This window comes from Neomonachus schauinslandi, unplaced genomic scaffold (assembly GCF_002201575.2).
Source record: "Neomonachus schauinslandi unplaced genomic scaffold, ASM220157v2 HiC_scaffold_5385, whole genome shotgun sequence".
Taxonomy (NCBI): domain Eukaryota; kingdom Metazoa; phylum Chordata; class Mammalia; order Carnivora; family Phocidae; genus Neomonachus; species Neomonachus schauinslandi.
In genome coordinates this window covers 1-497 of record NW_025414073.1, presented here as the reverse complement: position 1 = coordinate 497, position 497 = coordinate 1, and the positions used below count along the sequence as shown (strand labels likewise).

The 497-nt window shown below is 69.2% G+C and overlaps 1 protein-coding gene across 1 annotated transcript; it reads right to left on the bottom strand.

The window, feature by feature from the left end:
• Positions 1–260: 260 nt before the first annotated feature.
• On the bottom strand, positions 261–485 carry LOC123323998 (small integral membrane protein 10-like protein 2A; the record flags this gene model as incomplete). The annotated part of the gene is made up of 1 exon (XM_044912529.1): positions 261–485. A coding segment is annotated over exon 1 (186 nt), but the record flags the coding sequence as incomplete, so codon positions are not given.
• Between the last annotated feature and the right edge of the window lie 12 nt (positions 486–497).

The window sequence follows — 497 nt, the reverse complement described above, 5'->3', positions numbered from 1 at the left end:
CAGCTGCAGGCCCTCAGCCGGGGCAAGCCGCTCCACGCCGCCCCCAGCCTCGTTTGCAGAACGGGAACAACAATAACATCAGCGGGCTTTCCTCCCGTGGGGTTGCAGGAGAAATGCACAGTGCATACACTTAGCACCCAGCTTGGCAGCTCCTGTTAGCATCCTCGCCGTCCCCGGGCGGGATGGGCCGGACCGCGCTGGGCGGACAGGCGCTCGGGGAGGGTCGGGGGAGGGGGGCCCGGCGGACTCGGCTCACTCACCTGCAGGCGGACGTTGAGCATCATGGAAGCCACGATGTAGAGGTAGGGGAAGTTGATGCGCAGCCGCCAAGCCAGGTCGAAAAAGATGAGCAGCGTGCGGGTCAGCCCCTTGCAGAAGACCCCATAGGAGCGGGCGGCGGCCGAGCGCGAGAGGCGGACAGCCAGGCCCGACAGAGCCGCCGCCATATAGACCGGCGCCCGCCGCCCGCCCGCCGCGCACCGACCGGCCGCGGACCC